Consider the following 13,240-nt stretch of genomic DNA (forward strand, 5'->3'; position numbering starts at 1 on the left):
AATGTCTTTCTATACGTATATCCAGATATATGTATTTAGATTCTATCCAACGGTTCCACTAAAGATGCAGAAAATTTTTTGTCTACTTCAAATTTTCTTATTAGTAGCTTGGAAAAACGTTGCAGTTACTTTCATTATTAAAAAATAATTTTAAAATCTAAATTAAGATTGTGCAATTTTAATGAATGAATTACTGTTTATTAGCAATTGGATCTGGACCATCACTGATCTTCTTATTATTGCAAGTTGTGTCAACAAATAAATCTTTGTGGTCTATTCCAATTTAACACAAACTTGTACATTAATATTAGTTTTTAAAAATAGTCTGTGACTGCAAAACGGAAATATCGTCCTGTTTCTTAATAATCTTTTAATTTCATCGCCCATACAAATGGAAAAGATCTACGCGTTAAATTGTTCCTGACAGCTCCAGCTTCGCGGTATGAATAGGTCTAGGTAGTAATTGGGATGAGGGGGACAGTTTTCCCGAGCATATAACTCTATCGCGTGTAGACTGAAAATAATACCGGTGCCAAGGCCCCAGGTCAACCACATAAAAAGGTTGCTAACAATCTTACGGATGAAGAACATGGGGAAACCTACAGTAATAAATAAGATAAATATTACAGGATAGAAGAAGCCGAATGCAAACCCGAGTATGTATTCGTGGACGATGGCGGAGATGAAGAATACAGTAGTAGCTGATAACACACGGTTGTGTGGCACCACGATTTTGTACATGTCCTTATAGATATACGTGTACAGCCAGTCGTGCACTACCACGTTCCACGTGCGGAAGAACGTGTAGTATGTCGTGCTGTTCCACCAGTCCTGTAACACAAGCGATACAATAATTCATGAAACTGCAGTTTACAGAAATGGATAATCTATGATAGCTTCCGAATGTTATTGGAATTGGATATATGATATTAGAATTCTCTTATTTGAGAAAAATATCTGCCTCGTGTAGCTGTAAAACGTTTCAGTGACCAGACATATATCTGTGTTCAGACATTTACACAAAACGTTTATATATTTATTTATATTATTATTAATCTCCAATGCTTTCTTAAATATAATTTTATAATTTAATTGTATTTAAAGATTATATACAATTAAATTATAATATTATAATTAAAAAAACATTTGAGAGTAATAATAATAATTTTGTGTAAGTGTCCGAACATAGGTGCATATCCGGCCATTAGGACTTACTCCTCTCACGAAATTCTTCTTCTTCTTCTTACATTAGGCCTCTAACCTTTTGTTAGACCTTTCTTATATGCTTGTGGTGCGCACGCTGATTATTTAATTACCACGAGCATATGGGATCTACAAGTTTAAATTTTCAAGAGGTGTTTCTGTGGGTAAGGATACTCTCAAGAGATTGCCAGCTTTTTCCAAAAGGAGCGTAAATATTTTGATTTCTACTGAGATCGAACCCGGGACCTCTGGCATGATAGATCAGTGCGCTCTCTGCCATGCCACGCTCGCGCTCCTCACGAAATAACTATGTAAAATATTTGTGGGGTAATTCTGGAGCTATTAATCCAGCTTGCGTTACTTATATAAGGATAGAGGCACAGATTCTTGCATAACGCATTACATTGAAGCTGTGACAGTGTGATATACAGAGTTGGCAACATTACCTCATAAAAATAACTCATTAGCGTTACCGTTTCTTTTCCTAAAAAGTAACTCATTATCGTTACTCGTCATTGATTTTCAAAAGTAATTCGTTACCGTTATCGTCACTCAAAATGTATGAGGGCAAATCAATAAGTTCTTAGAAAATCTGTCAGAGGGCACTCGCAGTGTCATGTCACATTACTTTTTGACAAGTTGCATCTTTCAGCTGATTACTGTCAAATTTTGAGCGGAATTCATCGCGTGGTTTCATTTCTATAGATGATTAAAGCGAACAATCTTTGTATTTTTTGTAAAATGGAAAAGAACGAGTTTCGTGCAGTGATCAAACATCTACATATGAAAGGTTTAACGCTGAAAGAAATCAAAGCCGAGTTGGATAATGTTCATAGCACATCTGCACCAGCATTTGCGACTGTATACAATTGGGTGAATGAATTTAAATGTAAACGTACATCCACATGTGATGCACCTCGTTCGGAACGTCCAATTGAGGCTGCTACGCCAGAAATCATCGATAAAGTCCACGATATTATTTTGACTGATCGACGAGTGAAAGTGCGCAAGCTTGTTGAGGCCATAGGCATATCATATGGCACAGTGATTTCAATTTTGCACGAACAATTGGGTATGAAGAAGCTATCGGCAAGATGGGTGCCGTGTTTGCTCAGTGTGGACCATAAGCGCGACCGTGTGACGATTTCAATCTCCAAACAAAATAATGTTTGGAGATATTTCAACCATCCAAATGAATTTCTGCGTCGATTCATTACTGTGGACGAAACATGGATCCATTACTTCACACCCGAGACGAAGGAACAGTTAAAACAATGGACTTCACCGGGTGAACCAGCTCCTAAGAAGACGAAGACCGTGAAGTCGGCCGGAAAGGTGATGGCCACAGTTTTTTGGGATGCACGCGGTATAATTCATATCGATTACCTTCCGTCGAAGCAAACGATCAATGGTGATTACTACGCAGCCTTATTGGACCGTTTCAACAACATTTTAAAGAAGAAACGTCCCCATTTAGCGAAAAAGAAAGTGCTCTTCCATCAAGACAATGCACAGATTCATACGTACCCGGCACCGATCGCCAAATTAAACGAATTCTGCTACGAATTGCTTCCCCATCCAGCATATTCGCCAGATTTAGCCCCCTGCGACTATTTCCTGTTTCCAAACCTGAAGAAATGGTTTGGAGGAAAGAGATTCACCACCAGAGAGCAGCTCATCGCCGAAACAGAGGCTTATTTTGAAGGGTTGGACAAATCAGATTATTCGGACGGCTTGAAAAAGTTGAAGAATCGTTGGATCAAGTGTATCGAGCTGAAAGGAGACTATGTTGAGAAATAAAAATGAATCGATAAAAAAAATATGTTTTACTATGTTTTTCTAAAAACTTATTGACTTGCCCTCGTATATATAGTCATGATTAAAACTTTTGCGTAAATAGAAATAAAGTAACGATAAAAGTAACTAGTGAAATCGTTACCATGAACCTTATGCAGAAGAAAATGTAACGTCGTTACTCAATCATTATCAAAAAAAGTAACTTGTAACAGTAACGTTACAAGTAACGCGTTATATTTGCCAACTCTGGTGATATATTACATGAAATATATTTGCGTATTCTACTTGTGAGGTAGATTACTGAAAAGGTATATTCACTTTGTAAAACAATCGGTCGGCAAACTGTAGCATTTCCGCCCAAGCGTTCATCCATGTGTGCAGCAGGAGATAATTTATGGTGACAAGGTAGCAAATGCCAGGAAAACTAGACTTGATGATATTCTTGACGAACCACTTCCAATCCAGATGTTGCGTGCCGAATACATAGAAGACCGGAAATACTAGGCTTTCCAAGATAAAGGCGAGATAGAAGATCGATAGGCCAAATTCGAAAAAATTACGAATTACCACCATCCGCCTAACTCTTTTTGTCCTAAAAAAACCAATTATGCTCAATAGATTCTCTAATTTAGTGTAATCTAATTTCTCTAATTTAATGTGACCTTTCCTCTCAATTTAATGTAGCCAATATGACGGTACTATTAAATCGTTTTTTAAGTATAATGATTAAGCTAAAGCTATATCATCGAATTAAATTATTAAGGATTATGACGTATTGTTTGTATATTTCGAACGAACTTGGGGAAATTTTTTCTAAAGCTGTAACGTATAAATCTATACTGTCAAATAACGAGGCAAATTTTATAATTAATAATTATGTAGCTTGTCACTCTTATTGTATAATTAAAAGCTTATATCTTGTTATTTTTTTCAAAGAAATATCTTTACCTAGGATATTCGTCGCGGTACAGAAGAGTCGGTGCGAAAAGGAAATATAAATATTGCGAGAATCTGGGCTCATTTGGTGGCGGAGTTTCACTGTGAGATTTGTATGACAAAAATCTAGGTGCTACGCTTCTGACAAAAGCGTAACTCTTCATCATCATGCGTACCTAAAGAAGCAAACATTGTTTTAAGCAAAAAAATTTTTGCTTCAACATCTATTATAACATTAGAATAATGTGAAAAATTCTATAGATTTATGTGTTAATTGTTTAAACACATTTAGATGAAAATTACGTTAATGTCTTCAACAATAAGGAGAAATCATTAATAGGTTTTATTTATTTGTATCTACTATCAAATGTATAAAACGAGAAAATTGATTTATTTCTATGTATACTTTGCAAACAGAATTCACACTTTTCGTTTCTAACGTCATAATTCAAGACGCTAGAAGCACAGGTTTTAAAAGGTGCTTACTTGTTCCAGTATTACAATCATCCTACAACATATGGAAAGATTCGCGCCGAGCATCGCCTTAATAGGAAAAATAACGAAGAGAATTTGATACAATATAAATATTGATAGCCAACTATAATCCCATTTTCGGAGGGAGGCTGCAAAAAGAAAAGGTACAGTTGAATCGCTTGAATTAATTAATATTATGTAATTAAAAATCAATTAATATTATCTAATAGCTTTTAGAATTATTATGGTCAATTATTTTTGCACTATATCGTTGTTGTAATATAATTTCAATTTAATTAATCAATTATTACGTTAACTACACTATAAAGAAGATTATTTAAAAAACTGAGATTGTGTTGTACATATTTTTTTTATCAAACTACTCTTTAAACCAAGTGATTTACTTCTAATTATAAATTTCTCAATTAATTTAACTTTCATAACGTTTAAATTAACCACATTTATTTAAATGAACTTAAATTGAAGAGATCGTTACATTTTGGCAAAAACTGAAGTCGCCGGTAAGCCCATTGGGTGAAACCCGCGTAAACACCGAATGTTGAAGCCTGCATGAACGACCAGATGAAGATGCACGTTGGAAATTTTGCAAAGGCATGCCTTAAAGTGTTGGTGCCAACGCGGATCCTTTAAGAATCAGTAATTAAAACAGGGAAAATAAGTTGTAAGAACCAAAGCGTGGTTAAAAGAAAACAAATATGTCGCGAAAATTAAGTAATTAACCGAGTTATCTCATAATTAATTTGTTAATGAGTTTTTTCTATTTTCCAACGAAGGTTCATTGCACTTGGCAGTAAGTGGGTAGATATCATAATTACCGTCTTTTATCACGAGTAGTTTTCCAAACACAATAATGAAGTGATTAAATCGTTTTCTTCAACCCCGATAATATATACGTCATATTTCACAGACAGATAATAAGTACGGTCTTGATTAGTCAGACAGTACAAAATTATAATCTGTGTGAAATCACCAAATATCTTTTAATAATCTGAGACTAAAAATATTTAAAAACTTAATTAAAAAAACTTATATTTGGAAATTTGTAACCAAATGTATTAAAAATTAAAAAGAAATTAAATTTAAAAGTTTTGACTAAAAAAATTATTTAACTAGCATTATAAATGTTATAAAAATATATATTTCTATATATATATATTTTCAAATATATATTATATAAAACTATATTTATGTTTTTCTCTACAAAATAATGAAAGCGATGTTTCTGCAGGGGAGACGAATCAGATTGCCAACTTACGTTCCAAACTCCATGATATCGCATATGATGGTGTTGAGAAGGAGAAGTATGAAAGTCATCATGAACATATTGTAAACCGTGCGAATATGCGGGATGTTGAAGAGATCAGTGAGCAATGAGTTTCTTTCGAGGAATTCCTTATCCGGCATCGTATTTTTTTTGCTGGATTCCCTGCAAGAATATAAAAAATGCAAATATGATCAGTATATTGTAAATAAAATATATACTGTAAATAATATAATATTTTATTTATTACGTTGTGAATTTAAATTGGCACGTGTATATTCTTATGCAAGGTTATGCGCGTTATCTCAAAAAAGTAACGCGTTACCATTACCGTTACTTTTTAAAAAAAGTAACTCGTTACCTTCATTCATTACCAATTTTAAAAAGTAACGCGTTACCGTTACTGCACTCAGAGAAAAAAGTCGTATCAGTAACTATAAATTTGTAGTGAAATAGTGCCTCAACTCTGTATACATATTATTAAATTCTAATAAGAATACTAGATTAAGTGAACTAAGAAAATATAGTACATTAACCATATAAACAATTTATAAATGGTTAATATTACTATATTTTCTTAGTTCACTTAATTTACTTATTGTTCTTATTAAAGCTTTATAATACATAGTTACAAATTTGTGTATGCATTTCTTATTTATTTTTGTCTTCCAAGTTTGAAACCAACGCTGCGCCTTTTATCGTAAGCTGAGTGGTTTCCTTCTTAGGAGAAACTGAACTCCGCTACGTCCCTCTGGTGACAAAGCCGCGTACTACTCATACTGAGCGACACTTTAAAAATTTTTGTCTAAACTAGAAAAATGTAATTGTTATATCTATTTGCATGAAGTCCAAGTAACTATTCAATGTAGTTGAGTCACTACTTCACTACCAATTAATAGTGCATACAATTTGTTACCGTGACTATATTTTTATAATATTCAGCACTACTTTAGTTTCTATTACTTTGTAAAACTAGTTATAGGTACTTCAATTGCAAAAGTTGCCAAATTTATAATTGCTGGAACTATTTTGTTTTCTCTCAGTGTGGTACTTGAAAAGTAACGATTCGTTATTTTTTCGTTACTTTTTTTATAATGCTAAAGTAAGTTATTAGATTTTAAAATTACATTAGCTGATAATTAAGGATGCACCGGATATCCGAAAAGTATCCGGTATCCGGTATTATCCGGTACTTTTTACTGTCCGACCGGATATCATTAGTATCCGGGAATATATCCGATTGAAATTTTATAACATTAAATTGCTGATTTGTTATTATATAGATGTTTTAGAAATGAGTATACATATTCATAATGCCATATTAATATCGTATACATTGTTGCAAAATTACAATTCTTTTTCTACATGTTTTTTTTTTTTAAAGAAGACAGTTCTCCGATTGGATATCCAGAAAATGTCGGATTTCCGACTCGAAGAAATTGCCTTCTCGAATATCCAACCGGATATCGGATATCGGATGTTGCATTCTGTCCGAATATCCAATATCCGGTATCCGGTAATTTTACGATCCGGTGCACCTCTACTGATAATTAATTTAATATTAAATGTGAAACAAATATTCAAACTTGAAACTCTCTACTAACTAATTTGTATATAGAGCAAACTTTTCTCTATATTAAACCCACAACTCTATATTAAACCTACAACCTAGACAAGTTTGATCCTGTACAGGATTACTGTTAAAATTTCGGACAGATGTGTTCATTAGTTTCTTTATTTTGGTCATGTAAAGCAGCCAATTTTTTATTTTTTCATGACAATGCACCTGCTCACATTTCTGTAATTGAAGAAATTTAAGCGAATATATTGCCATGATGGAATCAAATGTTGGTTGCTTTAGGGCATGTTCGAATTCCCACCCGGATGCTCTCTGGATGTCATGTTATTCTTGTTTAACGTTCGGTAAACAACAAGGATGGAGTGATATCTGAGTGACACTCGAGTGGGAATCTGAACCAAACACTACACGATTAAAACAAAGAAACTAATGAACGCATCTATCTGAAATTTTAACAGTAGCACTGTGAAGGATCAAACGTACTAAAAGATAGTAAATAGATAACAGCCAAAATTGAATCTTAAAAATTAAATTCAGATCCAATTTCCTTCTGAATTTTATAATGTTTGTAACTGTTCCACATTACATTATATTTTCGGGTATTTGTGAAATTATCTACACTATCTGTACTTTATAGATATTTTTGCATTTCTCTCTGTTCTGATGATTCCTCACTTTTTGTCACGATGTCTGTCCGTTCTATACAAGAATTCTCCATTTTTCGCCAAAGGTACTGCTATCTTTTGCAGAACATCTGACATCATATCATTAATGCAGTGGTTAACATATTTCAAAACATCCTGTCTTATTTCCTATGAAGAAATACATTTTATATTATACAAAATACAGAGAGTACAAAAATCAGAGAGTCACGTTATCTCTTACGAAATCGTATCTTCTCGGTTTAAACATTTAAATGATAACCCAGGAAAAAATATTTTATATATAATTATATAAAATTATATAAAACTATATATAATTTTATATAATTATATGTGAATGGACATATTTTATATATAATTAAGGAGATGAGCGGAATAAAGGCCTAATTACAAAATCTTGATTTTGATAAAAAATAAAATAACTTGTTACTTTTTTATTATACCACAAATTGGAACAGTATTAATTGTATATTTATATAATGTCTTTGAAAAGTTATATGTCATAATATTTTTCTATTATATATATATATAATCAATATTTAAAAAGTTATTTGCAATTTAAAAAAATGCATTTAGTCCCTTTTTCCAAATATTGATCATAATATTGTAAGAATCGATAAAAAGAAAAGACTATGAACTGCAGAAATGTTTTTTTATTTTCACATTTTTCTAGAAGAAGTACAAAATAAATATGAAATACGTTTTACTTTTATTTGTATGAAATAAATTGAAATATTGTTCAATCATCACCTGCTGAGTTTTCACAAGATTTTTTAACATAAATATTAAGTAATATAAAAGGTCAATAATCGAGCAACAAAGGAACTTACAATTTTTTAATCAAATTTCTATTTATTAAATAATACTAAATGTGAACGTTTCGGACCACGTGTCCTTCTTCAGCACGTATGAAATTTCTCTTAGTGTTGTACATACTCGATTATTGACCTTTTATATTACTTAATTTGCTTTGCATAAAACGAGCGAACTATAATTTAACATAAATATGTTCTAATGAAAACACATTATTGTCGTTCTACCATTTTCGTTCAATCTCTGATAAAAATCTCATTAATAATTTTAAATCATCTTTTTATGTCTTTTTTCCATAGAATATATCATTTTCACCACCACAGGACAATCGAAACACGTTCATATTTAACTAATGTAAGCAACATTAATTCCTTGTTTATTTGCGCTAATCTAAAAATATTTTTTCCCAGGAAATAATTTAACATCATCGTTTTTTGACCTAAACAGTACTAGCTCGATAAACTTAACAAAACTACTTAAATTTATATTCTAATTACGGATCAAGTTGTCAATGGTATTCACACCTGAATTCTTTTTTGCAATCCATCAGCGATCGTCTCATATAAAACATCTGTGAATGCATTTCCATTGGTTGCTGAAATAAGAAATGTAGAGATGTGTATAACGTATTTGTGTACTTTGATGATGTATACGGGGAAAATAAATTTTTTCTACAAGTTTCTTAAATGATATTGTAAAATATGTTGTTTTCTTTTATAATTTTCTAGTTATTACGCTACGATTTTTGGTTATTGAATTATGATTTAAATTGAGTAATGTATTTTCAGATCTTTTCTTAATAAACCTGTACCGAAAAAAATTGACAACATTTTGATAAATATTTGCTTAGTTTAAATAGTACCAATGGAACATTTGTCTACAATAAATAAACATTTATTCAATTAAAAAGAAAAATACTTATATTCTTACAGGTATCATTTTTTTTTAATTGAATAAATATTTATTTACTGTGAGCAAATGTCCTATTGGTCTATCTAAACAAATATTTATTAAAATTTTGTAAATTATTTTTCAGTATATATTTGTCGTATTCTATCAAAATAATTTGAACTTTGATATTGTGATAATTTATGATTTCACAACTTTATGACGGTTAAAATTTTAATAAATCATCACTAATTCATTGTCGTGAAGATGTCACGAATTATTATGATATCATTGTCGAATGTTCCTTTTTCCAAATATGAAGAAATATGTCTCGTTATATAGGAAAAAGATCTGACTCAAATATTATAAGTAATCGATGAAACTAACGCTTACTTTGAAGACTTTCAGAAATCGTGTAGATGGTATAAAAAAGTTAAAATATCGTTAGAATAAGTATATTGAGTGTGTGATGAAAGGAGATTATGTTGAAAAATAAGAAAAATTGCCAAAAATCATGTGTTCTTTTTCCATCAAGCCGAGAACTTTTCGAATTACCCCCATATAGTATATGTACATATACATACATAGATACAAAAAATTTTTACTTTTCACGTTTCAGCCTTAAGGAAAAAGTTACATGATTAATTCCCTAGACCGTAGGATGTCATAGGATCTTGATACTGTTTACACAAATGATACTGAAAAATCAGATAGCAACAGACTGATGAAATTTATTTATTGACACAATGATGTTTATTTTTAGGAATAATTATCATTCTGAATAAATTTGTATGTAAAAATGGAAAGATAATACAGAATTTTTTTGACAATCGGGTATAATTTAATTGTCTCAGGAATCATGCAGCTTACCATTAATTGAGTCATTTATTTCCCAGACAACATGAAATATTTATGTGAAACATTTTTTGAAATATTTCAATAAAATGTTAAAGAAATATTTTGTAAACATTTGTAAGACGTTTCAAAATATTACATTAAAATATGAAAAGATATTTTAAAGATGTACATTTTATAAAAAATTTTTGAAATATTTCAAATTTTACAACGAAACATTTTTTAAATATTTCTGAATATACTGTGTGGGTTACCTGTATTTTTATTCTTCTCGTGAAGGTCTATGGTTTCAGAACTCATGATTAAATAAGGATGGCCTATGAATTTTACACCGAAAATATTAAACTTTGAACGATTTACGATCCCCCCAAAAAATCAACGGCTCCGTACTGATTTATAAAAATGAATCGGATTCGTAAACGATCGAAGATCTCCAATCATAATACACCTGCAATTCACGCCGCACGATACATTACTATTATTTATTAATTAAGACAGTTGTTAATTTTCCTTTAGATTTCCTAAAGTACAACACACGGTTAACGGTATTTGACAGCGAAACGCGAAATGTTCGATCCCGATCTCGACTGTGCATGTTTTGCTCCGTGCATGCGGATTATTTAAACGGGTCGATATCGTACTTATTATCTCATCATGAGTACAGTGCGCACTGAACTAGCCCGAGAGGACACGTGTACTTAAAATGATTCTTTGATGAACGTCGTACCCCAATTCCTAAATGTTTTTCGTGCGTCGTACTGATAAATCCTTGCGACTCATCGTCATTTAAAAAGAACATTCGCACTCAGTGCTGATAATAAAAATTATCTCTGATTTAGAGAATAAAATTTATTTTTAAATTTAGTAAACTGCATAATTTTATATTACAACTGTTATAATTGTAACCGTCACTTGAAAAACATTTTATTTTACTTCTTAAATTTATAGCATCTTTTAATTTTAAAATATACCGTTTTTCAGTTGCATTATTTTTCTTTAGTTGATTCTACTGGAGTCGACTACTCGTTTTTCTTTCCAAAAATATATTATGTAACTTGTCATCGAATAGTAAATTTATTGAGATTAAGAAACTTTGAACACGAATTTTATGAAAGAAATGCAAAATCGTATCATTTAGTTAACTTTAGCATGATTTTTTTTTACAAAAGTCAAGAGAAAGTCAAAATGACTTTATTTTAATGTCATAAAAGTCAAAATGATAATTTTTGTTACAAAATTTGACTGTTTTATTAATATTAATTATAAGAATCAAGATAAAGTTCTTTTGATTCTTTGTTAATTTTTTGTATTCCTTGGGCTACGATCTCTACTGTGATTGGCCGATTCACGTACGCTACATTGCTTAATCCCGTTTTAGGTTCCACGGACTTTAATTTGTGCGGCGCACGAAAAACAATTGTACGTGCGTACAGTGCATACTGAGGATCTATCAGTCAAAGTGCACATGTCCTCTCGGGCTTGTTCAGTACGCACTGTACTTTAAACGTCTTACGCAGTGCAAGTACGTGCGACAAGTACATGTACTGATAAGCAATAAGAAACATTCCTGATACACTTTCAAGTATTTTTCTCATTGTATTTTTTTCCATCGTCTTTTTGTGATTCTGTCAATCGCTGACGTCTTTGACTAGAAAAAATAATGACGTTTTTTGAAACTTGGTCCCTACACATACAATTTTTAAAAACTTTTACGTATAAACTATTATATATCGTAATTAATATTATTAAAAATGAAATAGCCGAAACTGACAAGGGATGTTGTCCAGATGTTCAATTAGTTTTGAAAAAGTAACGGTCAGAAGTTGTAGGGGAGACTGGGGTCAGTAAACTATAAGGGTAAGTAGAATAATCGAGGCTACGTTATAAACAAATCGCGCGAGACACGCGTAAATCCGTCTAAGCACGCAGCAGCGATTGCCGCTCACTGCTCAGTCTACTGTAACATCTCGTTGCTAACACATCTATGATAGAAGTTACGCTACAATTTTTAAAAAATCGTACACCTAAGTAAACATTTTTATTCTTAAAGTTTTTGGTTTACAATTGTATATAATTGTCTGAGATATTTTATTTCCATTTATATAGTAAGCGTAGTTCTTATTTAATAAAGTCCAACAGATTTTTTTTTGTTCATCTGTCTTTGTTATCGTATACTGTTAATGTTTTTAAAAAATGAACGGATGGGGCTAGTAGGCTAACCACAATACGGGGCTGTATGACTAATTTAATGATGACTCTGATAGTATCTACTCCCAAACTTCTTGAAATGAAATCTCACTCTAAAAGAGTGAAAATACAGTCAGTTTTGAAAAAGAGTGAAAATGTTTTACTTCTTGAAAAAGAGTGGCAATATTTCATTCCTTTAAAGAGATTTACCTCAGTGGTAAATATTATAAGTTTAGTTCCCTTACGTCTAATCTCGATAAAACTAGGCTCATTCGACGTGTTTTTGCGAAACGAAAAGAATGAAATTAGCAAAAAGAAGCATTGTTCTGCCTTGTGAATCGAAATATTAATCGTTAAAGTTTGTTAAGTTAGAAAATATGTCATTCACTACGCCCTGGTAAAAAAGTTGATAGAGAACGATAGAAAAATCCTATCGTTTTCAATATGAAATTTGGTTCGTAAATTCACTAATTTGAATTAGATCTTATAGGAATCTTATATAAATCTTACAAAATCCGATAAAACACGATAGGATTCATATCCGATCAATCGTGATGCTCGCGA

The 13,240-nt window shown here is 31.5% G+C and overlaps 2 protein-coding genes across 2 annotated transcripts in view; both read right to left on the reverse strand.

Moving 5' to 3' along the window:
- Positions 1-350: 350 nt before the first annotated feature.
- LOC108724913 (sterol O-acyltransferase 1-like) lies at positions 351-5,835 on the reverse strand. The gene is given in 7 exon segments (XM_018451615.1): positions 351-481; positions 484-831; positions 3,319-3,592; positions 3,949-4,112; positions 4,423-4,559; positions 4,907-5,055; positions 5,687-5,835. Coding segments are annotated over 7 exon segments (1,293 nt in total). The 3' UTR covers positions 351-409.
- Positions 5,836-7,942: 2,107 nt separating this feature from the next.
- The window catches only part of LOC108724915 (sterol O-acyltransferase 1), a 13,640-nt gene continuing 8,342 nt past the window's right edge, over positions 7,943-13,240 (reverse strand). Inside the window, exons 10-12 of the mRNA XM_018451619.1 lie at positions 10,744-10,814; positions 9,271-9,341; positions 7,943-8,083 (exon numbers count right to left, since the gene is read on the reverse strand). Coding sequence (XP_018307121.1) covers positions 7,943-8,083; positions 9,271-9,341; positions 10,744-10,814 — 283 coding nt within the window. The remainder of the gene's footprint in view (positions 8,084-9,270; positions 9,342-10,743; positions 10,815-13,240) is intronic.

This window comes from Mycetomoellerius zeteki, unplaced genomic scaffold (genome assembly GCF_001594055.1).
Source record: "Mycetomoellerius zeteki isolate Tzet28-1 unplaced genomic scaffold, Tzet1.0 scaffold315, whole genome shotgun sequence".
NCBI classification, from domain to species: Eukaryota; Metazoa; Arthropoda; class Insecta; order Hymenoptera; family Formicidae; genus Mycetomoellerius; species Mycetomoellerius zeteki.